We start from the raw sequence: 16,912 nt of genomic DNA on the forward strand, positions 1-16,912 counted from the left end.
GCTATAGCTCCCTCATCATTAACTACCCTCCTTGAGAAACTGTTGGCGCTTCTTCCGCACGTTTCAATAGGGCTAGAGGCCCAACCCTGAAAGCCTCGCAAGACTACGCTTGCCCACGAACAGCTCCTATCTCGCAATCAAAATAGCTGTTGCGCAGTAATATCCATCTTTGAGAAGGGCAAAATCTTCTATTTTTTTTTGTAGCTTCCCTTGCGGAAACTAACTGATCCTAAATAAATATCTATCTATAGACTAAAGTTCGGTACGATATAAACACCTCAAATAGCTTGTTTTCATAGACATCACTTAAGTTTCATGATGGAGAAATATGCCCGAGATAAAGATGGAGGAAAGTACCTTAGTGGTTGGGATAGAAAAAGAAGGGAGAAAGAAAACTGCGGAAAAGATGAAATATTTTCTGGGTGGAAATTCTCGCGATATCTTAGACGAGGCCGGAAGAGGATAAAGACAGCGGAGTCTCTCAACCCCTTCGGCCTTTCAGTACGTGTGCGTAGGCGTCAATTAGGCTGTTCGGTGGTTACGCAGCGGAGTCAGCGTTGGGGATTTTTTTGGCGGGGGGGGGGGGGGAGAATTGGTGGTGCAGCGGGAATAGTAGCAGAAGCACTACCACTACTAGGTGAGGGAAGGAATCGTTTAGCTTCTTGCCGCCGCGGCTGAGTGGGAAGAACATCAGCAAGAATAGCCACTGTCGCCACCAGCACCATGGGTGAGTCTCCATCCCGAGCTCTTTTCCGCTGCTGGGGAAGGGCGGGAGTGGAAATGCCTGCTTGAGCGAGGACGGTGACAGAAGGAGGAGCAGGACCCGGGCCCGATTAGGCACCTTCGGTTTCTTTCTTCCCTCGCGCTTCTTCCGGTGGTGGTATCCGCGCTTGCTGCTCGCCCTTCATGGAGGCTCGCGCCCAACTAGTAGTTAACCAAAACCGCATTTCTTTCTTCTGGCTCCTTCTCTCGATTGAAGGAGACTGAAAGGCTGCGGGGACGGACAAGCTCGCCACAACTTTCCTCTCGATTCCTTGGGGCTCTAGGTTGAAGCTCGTTTTCTTTCCAAAGCGAAACTCTCCCTTTATCCGCACTTTTGTTCGACGCTTCTCGGTCGCTTTCTCAGTTCCCCGCCCTGCTCTGTCATTCAAACTCTTCTTCCCTTTACCGACCCTATTCTTAATTTTTTTTCTATTGTGCTTTCGAGTTTTCTCACTCTGAAAGGAGAGAATTGCTGATTGGAACCTCTACACTCACGGACTCATTTGCTGCGTCTTATTTTACGGCAGCTACTTTCTGCGGGTCCCCCTCATTTTTTAATACAGGAAACTAAAACGCTCGAAAACGGAATCCATTCCTCTGTGATGCTTTCCTTTTCTTTGCGTCCGTTCTTCAAACTATTCCTTTCAGCCTCCTGGTTTTGGAATGGATGGGATTTGTTAACAGGAATGTAAGGCAATATATAAATTTGGGGTGATAGAAGATTGGGAGGTATCAAAAAAATCTCAAAGCAGGAAAAAAGGAAGACCAAAATGAACGTGTACTTACCACCATAAATATTGCTGTTTTCTCTGTAGTTATAGTACTCTTCTATAAGTTAAAGTTGTTACCGTTTTCAAAAGCTACTTAATTGTACTTGTGGCTGCGTGTGATTTCATTCGGATTGTTTGGTCACACCTTGGAAAGAGCATTCCAGACTATTTTGTATAACTGGTATGTAGGATAATTTGAGTTTGCCTAATGTGGATCCTTCTAGAAATGGTTTTATTACATTGTAAAATTTAAATATTCATTTTGTAACATTTTGTGCTAATTGTTTTTAAAGAAAGAAAATGTTTCTTATTCATGCTAATATTTAGAACCTGAAATACTGATTCTGAGATACTGATTAATTTTCTAATTCAAGAGTACTCATGTAAAGATTTGTATAACATTCCAGGTCATTTCAATTATTAATACTATGAGATTTCAATATACTTGATCCAGGTAAAACTTTAAATACAATAAAAATATTAACATTTCACATACTTGCTGTTGTGCTTAAATCAGTGATTCCTAAACAATTATTACATGCATTCTAGTTAGATTGCTTCATTTTAAAACTGGCTTCAGAGGAATGGGAAGACTGAATGGCTGTTTGATTGGGAGAAAGTTTGATTGGGTGTATAAATGCCTTTTGATTTTAATAGTTTATTCCAGTGGTAGTCAACCTGGTCCCTACCACCCACTAGTGGGCATTCCAGCTTTCATGGTGGGTGGTAGGGGTTTGCTGTAACTTCTTTATAAATTTTATAAAGTAAAGTTACTTCCCTACTTTATAAATCACCATTACTGTGGAACCTGTGAGCGGTTAGAAAATTTTACTACTAACAGAGATACAAAAGTGGGCGGTAGGTATAAAAAGGTTGACTACCCCTGGTTTATTCTTACATGGTAAATGTTGATCCAGTTTAATGAAATTAATGCTGTTTCTGCTTAAATGTACACTAGATCAAAACATTCATGGGTTTCAGTCTATAGATTTCTGTTCAGTTAATATTTTTATTATAAAGGGAGAGAGATTTAATTAGGAGTGGATAGTAGAGTGTGCTGAAAGATAAGTACTCATGTTTTATCAAATTGCATTCACAAATGTTTCCAAGATAATTATAGAAATTGGATTTTTCAAGAATATCTACAAAAAGATAGATTGGGCCCAAGTTTCAATTATGTGAAAATAAATCTTGTGTATAGAAGTGTAATTATTTTTGAACCTGACTAATTTTTATCTCTGGTTTATCATACTTTTGAAAAGGGCTTTTTAGTCCAACCCCCTTCTCAGTGTAAAATCCAAATTAATGCATTCTGAGCATCTGGTTGTTCATCCTCTGCATACACACATCCAGTCTGGCAAGATTTGTTCTTGACAAATCTATGACTTCTGATAAATACTGCAGTGTTTCAAGATGCCCGGAGATTACTTTTTTTGATCTGTTGTAGAATCTTCCTAGGTGTCTACAGCTATGGTTCTTTAATCCCTTCTTTTTCATCTTTTTAAAGACATATGTTTGTTTTCTTCTACTCATATGGTATTTAAACTGTTTTCTAGGTCAGCAGTTCTCACTCACTTTTCTTTCAGGACCTCTTTACATTCTAAAAAACCCAAAGAAGACCCCCCAAAGAGCTCTGGATTGCAGATATATCTATATCTATCAATATTCATTGTATTAGAAATTAGAACTTGAGACATTTCAAAATATTTATTTGACTTCAGAGACCCCCTGAAAGTGTCTTGAAGACCACTTTGAGAACATCTGCTCTAGGTAATAGATAGGATCATACATAAAGACTGTCCAGTCTATTAGCTGTTTCTTTCAGTAATCTCAAATACAGTGTCAAACTGATATGCACAGTATCCTAACAACAAACTGATAATGTGCAGAGTGAGTTGTTTATGTACTTGTGTATATTAAAATTATATACTTTTCCAGAGGAGGGGACGGAGTGGTCACCTGTGGGTATTCTCAAAGCCTGATTGGTCCAAAGACTGAGAGCAAAGCCTTAAATACTGGTGCCTTCCAATCCCAGTTTCTCTCAGTCTTTTTTGGTCCAAGTACTGTTTGAGAATATTCCATAGGTAGGATTTAATTTGTTTGATCTGGCTTTCTATTTTGGCTTAATTTCTAAATTCTAAATTGTGCAGCTGCGGCCCCAAGGGACAGATCTCTGCCTTGGGCGGTTGGGGATGGCCCTGTGGGGCGTTTTAGCCTCCCCCCTGTGGGCCCGTAGCCTCAGCCCTATCCCCGGGATTGCGGGGGTGCCAGCTCCTGATTTCACCTACTAAAGGAGCAGCTTGCCTTTAAGGGAACGGTGGCAGTGGCAGCTTCGGCGCCACGTGGAATGTGCGAAATGCCCTCGGAGCCGCCGATCGCTCCAAGCGGCTGCCACTTTGCCGGGATTCATCAAGCTGTTGAGGGGGACGAGTGGAGGTGAGGGGAACGTTCCTGGGTGCTGCGTGGTTCTCCCCGACCTCGTTTTTCGCAGCGCCGGCCTCAGCCTGGCTGAGCCGCTTGTGATTGCAGGCAGCCTCTAAACCGCACATGGAGCTCTGGCGGCCATTTTGGTTGCCGCCACATGCGCAGGACCTCTGCTTTGGCCTACAGTGAGGGCGAGGCCTGGCAAGTGGTGTTTTGAGCCGAGTTCCCCCACAGGCTTTGGGCCCTGGTCCCGGCGGGGCCTGCGGAGGCCCGTGTTCCTGCTTCCCTTGTCGGACGCGTAAGATATGAACGAGGGAGCAGAGATCCCCCAGGGCCAGGTGGTGGGTCCGATCAATAGCAATAGCAGTTAGACTTATATACCGCTTCATAGAGCTTTCAGCCCTCTCTAAGCGGTTTACAGAGTCAGCATCATTTCACCCACCTTGAAAGGATGGAAGGCTGAGTCAACCTTGAGCTGGTGAGATTTGAACTGCTGAACTGCAGATAACAGTCAGCTGTAATGGCTTTCAGTACTGCACCCTAACCTCTGCGCCACCTCGGCTCTAATCAGGGGTGAGGAAGCCCTGGAGCAGGAGGTGGGGCAGGGGGTTCCCCCCCGGAATCCTTGGCTACCCAGCGCCCTTCTAGGTCCTCCACCAGGGAGGAGGCCAGGCGGCATAGTGCGATTGAGAGGACTTTTGCCAGGGCAGAGAGACTGGCCAAGTCAGCCAGGCCCTCATCCCGAGACAGGTCCTGGTCTCCTCTCAGGCCTGTTTCTAGCCGGTCTTCCCCTAGGGGGTTTAGCCCTTCTTCTTCCTCGAGCTCCCCTGGCAGGCCTCAGGCCTTTTCCGGGAGGAGGGGTTCCCCCTCTCCTTCAGGTGATCCTTTGGAGGGCACGTCTAGGGGCCCCTGTACCTCTTGCAGGTTGGTGCCTCAGGGGCCTAGTTCTGCTTATAGGGATGTAGAGGATTTAGATAACCTCCCTGAAGGTATAAAAGGCTTATTTCTTCAGCCATTTCACGGGACATTGCTCAGCGGGACAAGGGCTCCCTTTCTTCCAGGCATGGGGGGCTGGGCAGGGCCCAGTATCGTGCTTCCTCTCCTTCCATGGTTAGCGAAGCGTCATTCTTGGTGGGGGGGAGAACCTCCAGGACATGGGCTTCTTGGATGATGAGGCCCTTCTAAGGGCCTCTTTGTTCCAGCCATGTTCAAGATCCTCTTAGACAAGGCAAGGCAGACTACCAAAGTAGGAACGGGGGATCCTTTGGTACCCCCCCTCCAGGGATCCTGACATGGCCATGTTTTCTGCCACGGCCACAAACGAGATTCCGGCTCCTCTCCTGTTTCTGGAGGTCTTGACCAACCAATGGGCTCACCCCTCCAATTTCTCGGCCCCTGGGAGTAATGACCGTCAGCACTATAACGTGGAGCAAACCTTTGCTCAAGCCATTCAGCTGCCGGCCATTGACAACCCGGTGGCCGCCCTTGTTTCCTCCTCTCTGGTGATATCAGGCGATGTGGCGGATAAGTTGAAGCCAGAGGATAAGCGTGCGGAGCTTACCTTGTGGAAGAATTTTAATGCCATGGAATGGGCTATCAAGTCCGCGGCTTCGGCCTCCTACTTTAACTGTGCCACTGTCATGTGGCATAAGAAGCTCCAGGAGTGCATCCCCATCCAGGACGAGCGGCTCCATCAGGATCTCTTCAAGATCATGGCGGCCTGCCAGTTCTCCGCCAATGTGACTCTGGACACGGTCAAGTTTCGTCCAGTGCCTTAGCCACTTCTGTCACCTCTCACAGGCTCCTTTGGCTACGTCATTGGCAGATGGATAACAAGGCTAAGTGGGACTTGCCGGCTGCTCCCTTCAAGGGGCCCAATCTTTTCGGGGAGGCCCTCGTCCCCATTCTGGTAGAGGATAAGGACAAGAAGAAGGTTCTTCCTTCTAACGCTAAGAAGCCCGAGGCTCACTCTTACTGTAGGCATAGGTATAGGGCTGCGGATTATGACTATAACCAGCGTTTCTCTTCTTTCCGAGGTGGCGCAGTGGTTAGGGTGCAGTACTGTAGGCCACTTCAGCTGACTGTTATCTGCAGTTCAGCGGTTCTAATCTCACCGGCTCAAGGTTGACTCAGCCTTCCATCCTTCCGAGGTGGGTGAAATGAGGACCCAGACTGTGGGGGCGATATGCTGATTCTGTAAACTGCTTAGAGAGAGCTGAAAGCTCTATGAAGCGGTATATAAGTCTAACTGCTATTGCTATTCCGCTCTGATAGGCAGTTCCCCAGGTCGTCCTTTCAGGACAGGAATCGTTTCCAGAACCAGAAACCAGTCCAGGCGGCCCTTTCATGGTAGAGGCAGCCGTCTCTACCACAGGGGGAAGTGACTCGAACCCGAGTCATCCCATCAGCGGCCGCCTTTCCCTCTATGCGGATCAATGGGACGAGATCACGTTGGACACTTGGGTCTGAGCCACGGTTCGTCACGGTCTCAGGTTAGAATTTCTCTCCACCCCTCTGAACCTCTTCAGTTCCTCTAGAGGAGCCGGGCCTGGGCCACTACTCCAATCTGTTCGTGGTTCCGAAGAGCATGGGGGGCTGGAGGGCGATTCTAGACCTCAACCGTTTCCTGGTGTACAGGCGTTTCAAAATGTCCTCCCTCAAATCTATACTTCAGGGCATACGGAAAGAGACTTCCTGACCTCTGTGGACCTCATGGAGGCCTATCTTCACATTCCTATTCTGCCCGCTCACCACAGGTTCCTGAGGTTCTCGCACGGGACCCGCCATTACCAGTACAGGGCTCTTCTGTTCGGGCTGGCCTCTGTTCCCCGTACTTTCACGAAGGTTCTGGCTGCCCTGTCGGCTCACCTGCGCTCCATCCCAGTGCGGCTCCAATGTTATTTGGATGATGTCTTGGTTCAGGCGGGGTCTTTTCCTCAGGCTGTCGCGGATCTTCGGCTCACCATTCGGAGTCTTCAGAGCCTGGGCTTTTCGGTGAACTTCGCAAGAGCCATCTTTCCCTCTCCACGCGTATTCTCCACCTGGGGACAGTCATAGAGTCAAGTTTTTTAGTTCCTCTTCACTTTCTGTCATTGGTATCATCTGCATATCTGAGGTTGTTGATATTTGTCCCAGCAATCTTAATTCCAGCTTTTGATTCATATAGCCCCACCTTTCTCATGATGTACTCTGCATATAAATTAAATAGGCAGGGTAACAGTATACAACCTTGCCAAACTCCTTTTCCAATTTTAAACCAATCAGTGGTTCTGTATCCAGTTTTCATTGTTGTTTCTTGACCTATACATTTCTCAAGAGACAAATAAGATTGTCTGGTACTCCCAACTCTTTAAGAACTTGGCACAATTTGTTGTGATCCACACAATCAAAGACTTTAGCAAAGTCAATGAAGCAGAAGTAGATGTTTCTCTGGAATCTAGCTTTCTCCATTATCCAGTGTATGTTGGCTATTTGATCTCTAGTTCCTCTGCCTCTTCGAAATCCAGCCTGTACTTCTGGTAGTTCTCGATTCACATATTGCTGGAGCCTAGCTTGTAGGATTTTGAGCATAACTTTACTAGAATGTGAAATGAGTGTAATGGTGCAATAGTTTGAACATTCTTTGGCATTGGCTTTCTTCGGAATTGGAATGTAAACTGATCTTTTCCAATGCTATGGAAACTGTTGAGTTTTCCAAATTTCCTGGCAAATTGGGTGCAGCACTTTTACCCCATCATTTTTTAAGATTTTGAATAGCTCAGCTGGAATACTGTCACATCCAGTAGCTTTGTTGTTGCTCAGATTTCCTAAGGCCCATTTTACTTCATAATCTAGGATGTCTGGCTCTAGGTCAGTGACCATGGTTATCAGAGACGTTATGTTTGTTCTTGTTTGTTCTTGCCACTTCTTCTTAATCTCTTCTGCCTCTGTTAGGTCCCTGCCATTTGGATCCCTTTCATGCATATTTTTGCATGAAACATTCCCTTCATATCTCCAATTTTCTTGAAGAAATCTCTGGTTCTCCCTATTCTATTTTTTTTCCTATTTTTTTGCGCTGTTCATTTAAGAAGGCATTCTTACCTTTTCTAGCTATTCTCTGGATTTCTGCATTCAATTGGGTGTATCTTTCTCTTTCTCCTTTGCCTTTCGCTTCCATTCTTTCCCAAGCGATTTGCAAAGCTTCCTCAGACAGCCATTTTGCTTTCTTGCATTTCTTTTTCTTTGGGATGGTTTTAGTTGCTACCTCTTATACAATGTTACAAACCTCTGTCCATAGTTCTTCAGGCACTCTGTCTATCAGATCTAATTAAATCTATTTGTCACCTCTTCTGTATATCCATTAGAGATATGATTTAGTTCATACCTGAGTGGCCTAGTGCTTTTCCCTACTTTCTTCAATTTAAGCCTACATTTTGCAATGAGAAGCTCATGGTGTGAACCATATCAGCTCCTGGTCTTATTTTTATTGACTGTATAGAACAGTGATGACTAACCTTTTTGTAGTCGCATGCCAAAATTGTGTGCCTGCATACGCATGCACATGCAACCCTCCCATATGTGCCCCACCATCCGTGCATGCACCCCCCCCATATTTTTTACTTCCAGGTTGGTGCAGGAGGCTTTCCAGACCCAAAATGGGGCGGCCTGGAAAGCCTCCTGCTCCAACCTGGAAGCCAAAACGGGGCACGGGTGCCCTGTGAGCCCCCAAAATGCAATGCAAGCACCCACCATGCATGCATGTGTTGTCCATATGCGCAACACCCCCCCCCCCCGCACAATAGCAATAGCAGTTAGACTTATATACCGCTTCATAGGACTTTCAGCCCTCTCTAAGCGGTTTACAGAGTCAGCATATTGCCCCAACAACAATCCGGGTCCTCATTTTACCCACCTCGGAAGGATGGAAGGCTGAATCAACCCTGAGCTGGTGAGATTTGAACAGCCGAACTGCAGAACTGCAGTCAGCTGAAGTAGCCTGCAGTGCTGCATTTAACCACTGCGCCACCTCGGCTCAATGCCCCCGTGCATGCACACCAGGAAACCAAAGACTAGCTGGCTGGCAGGAGGTGCATGTGCATGCACATTGTAGTTGGGTTGGGGTGACAGCTGGTGTGCCCGCAGAGAGAGCTCTGCATGCCCTGTGTGGCACGCATGCCATAGGTTCGCCATCACAATTATAGAGCTTCTCCAGCTTTGGCAGTAGAGCACATAGACAGTCTAATTTCTGTGTTGACTGTCTGGTGATATCGATGTGTAGAATCATCTCTTTGAAAAGAGTGTTTGCTATGACCATCATATTCTCTTGACAAAATCTATCAGCCTGTGCCCTGCTTCATTTTGTACTCCCAAGGCCAAACTTGCCTGTTATTCCCGTTATCTTTTGACTTCCTACTTTTGCATTCCAATCCCCCATGAAGATAAGGACATAATTTTTTGGTGTTGATTCTATAAGGTGCTATAGGGCTTCATAGAACTGGTCAATTTCATCCTTTTCAGCACCAGTAGTTGGGGCATAAACTTGGATTACTGGAATGTTGAATGGTTTGCCTTGAATTCAAACTGAGATCATTCTGTCATTTTGGAGATTGTATCCCAATATAGCTTTTCCTACTCTTCTTTTTTTTTTTTTTTGACTATGAAGGCTACTCCATTTCTTCTGAGGGATTCTTGCCCGCAGCAATATACCTGATGGTCATCTGAATTAAATTCACCCATTCCTATCCATTTTAGTTCGCTGATTCCTAACATGTCGATGTTCAGTCTTGTCATCTCTTGTTTGACCACGTCCAGCTTGCCTTGATTCATGGATCTTACATTCCAGGTTCCTATCGGACTTTCTTTTCACCACCAGATACATCCACAGCTGAGCATTCAGCTTTGGCCCAGCCACTTCACTCTTTCTGATAAAGTAGGACATAAAGTGAGATTTGGACATTAAGTGTGAAACCTACTGGGTCAGGCTGAACAGCCTCTCGGGGACCCTTTACTCCTATATTAAAAAGCAACATAGGCAGAATTGCAGCTTGAAAAAGAACAGGAAGCAAGTGCCTAACCGCAGAGTTCAATAGTCTCACAAGGCCACAAGGGTCAGTTAAAGTTCGCTTAGAGACACGTACTCAGTACCTATGACCCAAGACAAAAGGAAAAGTAAGACCCCATCTCCTTTTAAGGCTTTCTCCTCAAGGTAACCAATAAGACTGTGTTAGTATTAGGAATGTGCCATTAAGGTAAGAGACTCATGACAAAAGTATGTCTCAAGTTCTCAACTTCTTCACATGGTTCAGAACAGTACATTAATTTATGGCAGTGATTTTCAAGCGTATCTATTTTTACCAGTGTGGACTTCAACTTCCAGAATTCTCAGTCAGTATGTTCCCAGCCAGTTCCAAGTTTGAAAACAGTGATTATGATATCGAAAGCTTCTAAAAATCTCAGGAGTATGAACACGCATACACATCCATTATAATTTTTCAACAGATTATCTGTCCCATTGGAGCAAAAAAGTTTTCTTTGTTAATTGCAGGCTTTATGTCTGTTTGCAAGAATGTTCCAATAAAATAGTATTAGGTGGCTGTGCTTCTGCACATTTGGTGGCATGCAGCCAAGTATTATTTTATCCTGAATGCTCTAGTAATTATTAAGAATTGAATATGAATTTTAGCATGCAATCTTTATAAAAGAGTAGTTTTTGAATAAAACTACATTTTATTCAAAACATTGTAAATGAAGTTATACTTCTTTATATAAATTATATAGCTGAGGATGTTTCTAGAGACATTATCATCGATGCAAGTTACCTCTACTACAACTATAGAAATTTTAGCCTTTAACTAGTATTCCAATTATGCATATTCCCAATTCGGAATGGCACCTGGGGGCTGCGGCATTTGTCGGCTTGCGTTTTATGGGATTTTGCTGCTTCTTGTAAAGCCTGCTTAGTATTTTCCCACCTTTTCCTTCAATGACTCCATCCATTCATTTAGCAACATGAATGAGGGGGCTCACTGGTGAGTTTCAGACATGGCAACGAATTCCATGTCACTGGAGATCTGGAAGGGGGTCAGGCCGTTGTGACTGTGCATCACATTAATGTATGCTATCTCAGTGAATGACTAATTCTGCCCAATTAGACTGCGATAGTTGACATAGCACCTCAAGTACTAATCCACCATTGCATTTGTGCGTTGTTTTTTATTTGTTTATCCCTTAGCTTTTTTTTGATGTATGAAGGATCAAAGACTCAAGCCATTATAATTCTACATTCCTTATTTACATAAATCATAACAAAATTTAGAATAAAATTCTAAATCACTGGGAGCCATCTCATATAAGGCGGGCTCTGAGTCCCTCTAACCAAAAAGTGTTTATCGATAGAAGAGAATATTTGTAAGTCATGGTTGAACTGTGGGGTCCTTGGTGCTCTCTGAGCTTGATGGTTTTCTTGCAGATGTTTCCTTATCTAATTAGATAACATCATCAGTACTAGAAGGGAATGGAGTTTGCTCTTATTTTCATATACTAGTGGCTTACCCTGTCAGTGTTGAACAATTGGGTCACAAAAAGTGTTATGATTGGTGCCAGGTCTCTACAGCCTCAGGCAGAGAGGGCTATTCTGCATGCCTCCCACAAATATTCTTGAAATACCCCTTCCCAGCATTCCTTTAGGAACCTCCAACATGCAAACTGTGGTTACTCATCCTAGAATAAATTCTCTTTAGCTGCAGCTTCAAAATTTGCTGTTTGCTGGGAGGTTGTGTAACTAAAAGTCAGTCTCCAATTAGTGTACAATTGACTGGGAATATTTCTTCATAACCAAACAAAAGTGTATTTTCTGTACAGCTCATGGCCCTTGCTTGCTGGATCTGGAATCACAAAGCAAAGCCCACATTTTGTAATTAACTCCCGTGCCCCATTTTGGCTGGCAGAGTGCTTCAGGAGGCTGAGTGCTGTCATGGCCACGCACCCTGGCCATGCCCCTCCAGGTCTCCGAGGTCAAACACAATCCCGATGCAGCCCTCAATGAAATTGACTTTGACACCCCTGCTTTAGTTTTTATCTTCAGAATCAACCTCTTTCAACTTCTTTTCCTAGCATCCTTTTCCTCTTAGAACCTGCTCAGAAACATTCAAAGTGCCAGCTTCGCTAAAATTTTCCACAGATTTGAGGTCTTTTTCCTTCTCCTTCATGGAGAGGAAGGAAAATCCCTTGGTGCAAGATTTGAAATCTATTGTTGAGGAACATATCTCAAATTGTCTGAACCTTCCCTGTCAGCTTTTCCAGAAGCAGGCATAAAAGATTGCAAATGTGATTACATAATCACAGGGTGCCTGGCAACAAGTTGTAAAGGGGTAATTCCTTGTCAAGTGGTCTGATTTCAGAAAAGTGCCCCACTCAACCAACATGGATTTGGATGAAATTTTGTGTGAACATGCACACATGTAACCAATGAACATTGGTAAAGTATTACGTGTGCTGATGCAATACCTGTGGAGATATAGTCATTTGTTTGACCCCATACCACAGCCTTCTACAGCAGTGGTCACCAATCGATGCTACATGAGAAAATGTTGGTGCTCCACAGAGAAATATTTGCATTTCTCTGGAGGAGCCCAGCTGAGGTTTCCTGTGCCACGTGCCTCAGTGCTTTGACTCCCAAGGACAGGATGGGGTCCTTCAGGCAGTTAGCTTGGCCACCTGTTAGCGGAGAGAAATGCCTGGGGTCAACCCTACCTTTGCTCCCCATTGTGGATGCTAGATTGCCCCCCTACACACTCTTGTCTCTTGAGTGCTTAAGTGGTGCGGGAAACTTTGACCCATTGACATTTCAGGGCTTTGGGGCTCTGCCCAGCGGTGGCAGTCTCCCCCACGCACGGCACCAAATGCACCTCGACTCTGATTTAGCAGAGCAGGGGGATTCCATCCACTTCTGCTGGCTTGCGCCCTGAGCAGATGTTTCCCATGTGTGTCCCCAATTTTCCAAACATTATGGCAAAGGCTCTGCAGCAGTGTATGGCAGCTGTGCTACAACAACCACAAGCCCACTCCCACAGGGGGTCACACCCTAGAGCACCAGAGAAGTTGACATCCAGGCAGAAGATTCCCTTATCTTCCCTGTCCAGTCACAAGATGATGAGGATTCGAATTCAGAGGAAGGTGAAATTAGAGACAAAAACCTCTCTGAGGACGAAGGTATGCCGCCTGCCAAACCCACCTTTTCTGGTCTCTTCCAGCCATCTTTATTCAAGTCTCTCTTATTCAAGGCAAAAGTTTCAGCTAAATTTGGCAACAAGACATCGGATACACCTGTGCAACCTCCAGGGATATCAGCAGAAACTATCTTTGCTGAACAAGCCATTGTGGCGGAGATGGTGCCCACACCAAAGATCTTTCTGGATCTGGTTAATGGACAATGGGCATCTCCTACTTCAGGCCCAATGCCCACCTCTAATGACAGGACATTTTTCAACATTGACAAGGATATAGCCCAGGTGCTACTGTCACCTAGCATTCATGCCACAGTGACTGCCTTGCATACTTCTGCTAATATGCCCGGGGCACCTGAAGATGCTCTAAAGCCTGAAGACAAGAAGGCGGACCTCACTTTACAACAGGGTCATCAGGTGGCGACTACGACTGCTTCCTTTTTTAATCATTCTTGTCTGCTCTGATTACAGGATTTACAGCAGCAGATCCTTATATCAGACGTCACCAAGACATTAACAAATTGGTAGCAGCCATCCAGTTTTCTTCGGTTGCAACCTTTATCTGCAGCCAGGTTTGCTTCTAGGGCAATAGCATCATCTGTGGCATCCTGCCAGTTGCTATGGCTACGTCAGTGACAAGTGGATATTTGCCATAAATGGCGTCTGGAGTCAGCACCTTTCACTGGGGGGTGGGTGTCACTCTTCGGCACCTCTCTCAATCCTTTTTTGGTGGGGAATAAGGATAAAAGAAAGGTTCTCTCCACCGCACCAAGAAAGGGCAATTTCCAAGCTGCATCGTCTCTTCAACAGTCATCCTTTCATTCTTATGACTACGGGTCCTCCTTCTGGGGTCAGGATTATGGATCTTCCATTCGGGATTCTGAATTTGGGGCCCCAGGGTTCAGGCAGTGTCAGGGGGTCCCTAGGCAGAGATACCAGCCAGAAGGGTAGACAACAGAGACACCCTTTTAGAAGAGGTGGCGAGAGCGATGGTGGCTGCTCCTACCATAGGGTCTAGGTCTAGGCCTGGTTCCCCACCCATTGGGGGACGCTTGGCGTATTTCACTGATCGTTGGAATTTATCTTCCTCAGATGCGTGGGTTCAGTCCACTGTCAGATCAGGGCTTTCCCTGAAATTCTTCTCCAGGCCCCCCAAGGTTTTTTTGGATATGTCCAGTGTCAAATATCCCGACCAGGAGGCAGCTTATGCAGGAGGCCATTCAACACCTATTGGATATTAGGGCTATCCGGCCTGTGCCTCCAGACCAACAGGGTCAGGGTTATTATTCCATTCCCTTCATGATCCCAAAACCTCAGGCGGTTGGAGAGCTATTCTTGACCTAAAGGTGCATTATCAGAGATTCAAAATGCTATTTAGATTACATATTGTTACTATCATCCTCTGTTAATGGTGCCCTAAAAGACAGGCATTACCATATCAACCTTGAGAGATCATGGTTTTTCTATTAATCTAGCGAAAAGGCACCTACAACCTATCACAAGGCTAATTCATCTAGGGGCCTTGTTAGACACAGTGTCAGGCACAGTCTTTCTGTCGCCTGAGAGACAGCAAAACCTCCAGGAGTTGGCATCCCAGGTCATCAGGGAGAGAAGAGTGTCCCTAGCTACGTTGTCCAGGTTGTTAGGCACTATGGTATCAGCCATTGGCATTGTCCCTTGGGCACGCCTGCACACCAGAGACATTCAATGGTTTCTTTTGCCATTTCAGCAAAGGCTCATGAGCTGCTCCCAGATCAAGGTCATTCTGCCAGCAGAAATATCCCGTTCCTTGATATGTGGAGGTCCCCAGCTATCATCAAGGGGGAATACTTCAGGACTCTAGACCTGTGACGGTCACAACAGATGCCAGTCTGTTTGGATGGGGGGCACATCTACATGCACAGATGGCACAGGGACAATGGAGCCAGATAGAACAACCTCACAATATCAATTGGTTGGAACTCAGAGCGGTCTGACTGGCTCTCAAGACAGTTTCGCCAGTCTGTCAGTGGCAGACATTTACTTAACCTCACAGACAATATAGCCACCAAGGTGCATATAAACAGACAGGGAGGGACCAGGTCAAAGTCCCTCATGCTGGATGCCAAGAAACTGAGACTTTGGGCAGAGAGGAATGTACTGTCCATTACGGCAGAGCATATGCCGATTGGCTCAGCCGGACCGTGGTGGACAATGCTGAGTGCAGCTTCATCCTTCGATGGGCAATTGTGGACCTTTTTGGCAACCCTCTGGTTGACCTATTTGCCACCTCTCTCAGTGCTCAACTCCTGAGATTTTACTCCTGGTTTCCATCACCGAATGCAGAGGGAGTGGATGCGCTCTGCTGCAGTTGGCCCCGGGGCCTCCTTTACTCCTTCCTCCATTGCCCCTGATCCCGAGGATCATACAGAAGATCATAGAGGAGGGGACGGAGGTCTTGGTTTGCTGATCTTTGATTGCTCTCCGTGGACAGAACCTGGAGGATCCTTCAGGACATTATCTTTCTCAGCCAGGGGTCGCTGGAGCATCCAGATCCTCAATGGCTCCAGTTGACCACCTGGCGCTTGAGCGGAGTGTCCTGAGGGAGGACAATTATTCCTCCAGAGTCATACAGACGATCCAAGCAGCCTGCAGGCCATCCATGGAGCAGATCTATAACTCCATCTGGCGATCATTCTGCTCCTGGGGTGCCAGTAAGAATCTAGCTCCTGTACAATTCCAAAGCTACAATTCCACAGATCTTGGATTTTCTCCAAGCAGGTCTGGACAAAGGGCTGGCGCCTAATACCATTAGGAGACAAGTATCAGCGATATCCTCTGTGTTGATTTGTGGGAGATCTCAGCCACTGACTCAACATCCTATGGTTAAGCGATTTCTTAAAGGGGCTTCAAACTTTAAGCCACCCACGGTACATAGGTACCCTTCTTGGGATTTCCACAAGATGCTGGAAGCTCTTACGAGTGCCCCCTTTGAGCCATTATGGGGCGTATCTCTTAGATTTCTCAAACTCAAGGTGGCCTTTTGGTGGCCATTACCTCCGCTAGGAGGATATCTGAATTGCAGGACGATTTATGCATATTTCATCGAGACAGAGTGGTTTTATGGTTGGACCCCTCCTTCATACCCAAGGTGTGTTCCTGTTTTCATTGATCCCAAGAACTGGTTTTGCCTAACTTCTGTCCAGATCCATTTCACCCCTTAGAGAGAAAATGGCACACCTCAGACATGAGGAGGGCTCTAAGAATATATCTCAAAAGAACATTCCCAGAAAATCTGAGGCATATTTATCTCTTTCCAGCCGGGATCCCTGGGGAACAAAGTTACATCTACCACCATTGGCAGGTGGTTGCGTGCCTGCATCGTGGCGGCTTATCAGTCACAGGGGGCCCGGGTTCCAGGGAGACTTACTGCACATTCTACCAGAGGCGCGGCTACTTTGACCACCTGGGCGACTCAAGCTTCCTTGTCAGAGATCTGTAGGGCGGCTATGTGGGCATCTCCTCCCTCCTTCATAAAGAATTACAAAGTAGACTCTTTTGCTTCGGCTGAAGCCGCATTTGGACACAGGGTCTTACAGTCTATTCATAGAGACAGTGATTCCACGGACCATGCATAAACCCTCCCAAGGGACACCTTAGTTTTGGTATGTCCCAGTCTGGATGCTACCCCCCCCCCCCCACTATGGGGAAAGGGCATTGGTCCTTACCTGATATGCCTATTTTCATAGTGGGGGAGTAGCATCCAGCCTCTCC

The 16,912-nt window shown here is 46.0% G+C and overlaps 1 protein-coding gene across 6 annotated transcripts in view; it reads left to right on the plus strand.

Annotated features, from left to right (window-relative positions):
• The first annotated feature begins 469 nt into the window (after positions 1–469).
• SEPTIN7 (septin 7) overlaps positions 470–16,912 on the plus strand; it is a 90,219-nt gene continuing 73,776 nt past the window's right edge. For 4 of the 6 annotated variants that reach the window (XM_032235151.1, XM_032235156.1, XM_032235154.1 and 1 more), the window contains exon 1: positions 470–727. In XM_032235151.1, coding sequence (XP_032091042.1) covers positions 724–727 — 4 coding nt within the window. In that variant the 5' untranslated portion in view covers positions 470–723. Of the gene's footprint in view, positions 728–3,344; positions 3,347–16,912 lie in introns of all 6 variants that reach the window. The other 2 variants (XM_032235152.1, XM_032235155.1) reach the window with 1 other exon arrangement.

The sequence above is a fragment of the Thamnophis elegans genome, chromosome Z, assembly GCF_009769535.1.
Source record: "Thamnophis elegans isolate rThaEle1 chromosome Z, rThaEle1.pri, whole genome shotgun sequence".
Classification (NCBI taxonomy): domain Eukaryota; kingdom Metazoa; phylum Chordata; class Lepidosauria; order Squamata; family Colubridae; genus Thamnophis; species Thamnophis elegans.